The sequence below is a fragment of the Buceros rhinoceros genome, unplaced genomic scaffold, assembly GCF_000710305.1.
Source record: "Buceros rhinoceros silvestris isolate BGI_N320 unplaced genomic scaffold, ASM71030v1 scaffold23453, whole genome shotgun sequence".
Classification (NCBI taxonomy): domain Eukaryota; kingdom Metazoa; phylum Chordata; class Aves; order Bucerotiformes; family Bucerotidae; genus Buceros; species Buceros rhinoceros.
Window position 1 is genome coordinate 574 of NW_010405682.1, and position 1,787 is coordinate 2,360.

The 1,787-nt window shown below is 49.4% G+C and overlaps 1 protein-coding gene across 1 annotated transcript in view; it reads left to right on the forward strand.

Moving 5' to 3' along the window:
* BUB1 (BUB1 mitotic checkpoint serine/threonine kinase) overlaps window positions 1-1,787 on the forward strand; it is a gene marked incomplete at its 5' end in the record, with an annotated part of 11,921 nt that overhangs the window by 570 nt on the left and 9,564 nt on the right. The window contains 5 exons of the mRNA XM_010133829.1: window positions 16-212; window positions 402-442; window positions 698-804; window positions 1,350-1,402; window positions 1,509-1,693. Coding sequence (XP_010132131.1) covers window positions 16-212; window positions 402-442; window positions 698-804; window positions 1,350-1,402; window positions 1,509-1,693 — 583 coding nt within the window. The remainder of the gene's footprint in view (window positions 1-15; window positions 213-401; window positions 443-697; window positions 805-1,349; window positions 1,403-1,508; window positions 1,694-1,787) is intronic.

The window sequence follows — 1,787 nt, forward strand, 5'->3', positions numbered from 1 at the left end:
CTTTCCCTTATGCAGGCAGAGTTCATCACTTCTCCTTGCCAGTACTTTGACTACCTGTACGCACAGGGAATCGGTACAAAGGCATCGAGCTTCTACGTTGCGTGGGCTCAGCAGCTTGCACAGGACGGCAGAGTGCAGTGCGCAGGAGCCGTCCTCCAGAAGGGGCTCCAGAACCAAGCACAGCCGCGGGAGAGCCTGCAGCAGCTCCACAGGTGAGCCCGGCGCGTCTCTGCCGGCTCGCACAGCTCACCCTGCCGCGGCCTCCCCTCGGCGCGGGCTGGCGCTGACTTGTTGCGATTCATGGCACAGTGACTGTACGAGGAAACCAGCAGTTCCTGGGGGTGGGGGGAACGAGGGGCAGGTGACGTCATGATCCTAACTGACATTTTTTTGTGGTTTAGCTGGCTGCAGAACTACGATCCTCAGAATCCTCCTTTGCAAGGTGAGGCTAAAGGTAACTGTGAGCTGCGGCTCAAGGAGATCAATCTGTTACCTCAACGAGCGAGTTTTGTCTCTGAAGAAAATAAGCTTCCTGTAGAACCTGGGTTTTTCCCTGTTTTCTTGACCATATTTAAAATTCTTAGGGGGAGTGGGTTCCAAACGAGCTGTTAGTGTTCCAATGCTTACACTTAGTAGAAATTCATACTTGAGAAAATGATTTCTCCTCCTTAATGCAAACCCGTATTATCTGTCCCAGGTGCTGCTGTGGTAAAACCGCTTCAGACTTCGCATGCTGCGAATCAAATGGCTCCTCCGAGAGGTGTTCCAAATCCTAACGACCCGGCCTGCGCTTGCAAGAATCAGGTAAACGACTATTCATAAGCGACTTGGGCATCGTGGGGAAAACACAGAGCCCTTGCATGAAGTTTAGATGGATGAGGTTGACCGAACGGGAAAGATAAAACATACTACGTGGTGTATCTCAGAAACGTTACTGGTGGATTTATGGCATAAGCATCGCATCCTCAGAGAACTGTCTCAACCGGGGCACGCTTTTTGGGTAGATTCTGTGCCAGTCGTGCTGCTGGGAAATTGCCTGCAACTGAATTTTGGCGAAATTCAAGTTAATCCTTAAATCCTCTCTTTAGGAAAGAATAAAAGATAATGTCAGAGGAAGAAGAGACGTTTCCAGGCTGGCGCTCAGCGGCACCAGGTCCTCAGTCTCCATGATCTGTAGAGCGCTCTCTGCTCTGTTCTGGCCATGCTCATCATCCAGACTGTCTCCTCTTCAATCGGCATTAAATAGGGGGGCTTCTCGGTTGCTGGTTTTGTCGAAATTGATGGTTCACTGTGACATTGGAATGACTTGCTACTTTTTTTCTTGTTTTATTTCCCCTGCCCTGCTTTAGGGTCCTGATTCTGCCGGTGCTCAGTCCTGTTCTTCTGGTGGAAGAGAAGAAGTGTAAGTGTTCGGGTATTTTTTTAAAGTCACGCTGAGGGGAAAATTAACGCGTTCCCAGAATAAACCCAGTAACTTGAACAGAACTTCTTCTCATTTTTCTTCGCAGAAAGTACGTTACGTACATCTCCAGATCTGAAGTTCTTCCAAAGCCTTCTGTTGCCGAATGCGAGCAGGTCGCGATGTACGATAAAAGCCTGCTCATATGTGAAGGCTCTGAACTTTCATTTGAGGAGCTGAGAGCCAAGAGATACTTCAAGAAATACGAGTGCCTCAGAAGACAGCAGGAGCGGGGTATTCTTCTCTTTCCGCCTAGCTGTTTCAGAAACCTGCTGGTAGGCTGGAGAACTAGTCCTTGGCTGCGCTCTCCTTTGGTAAAGGAAGAAGT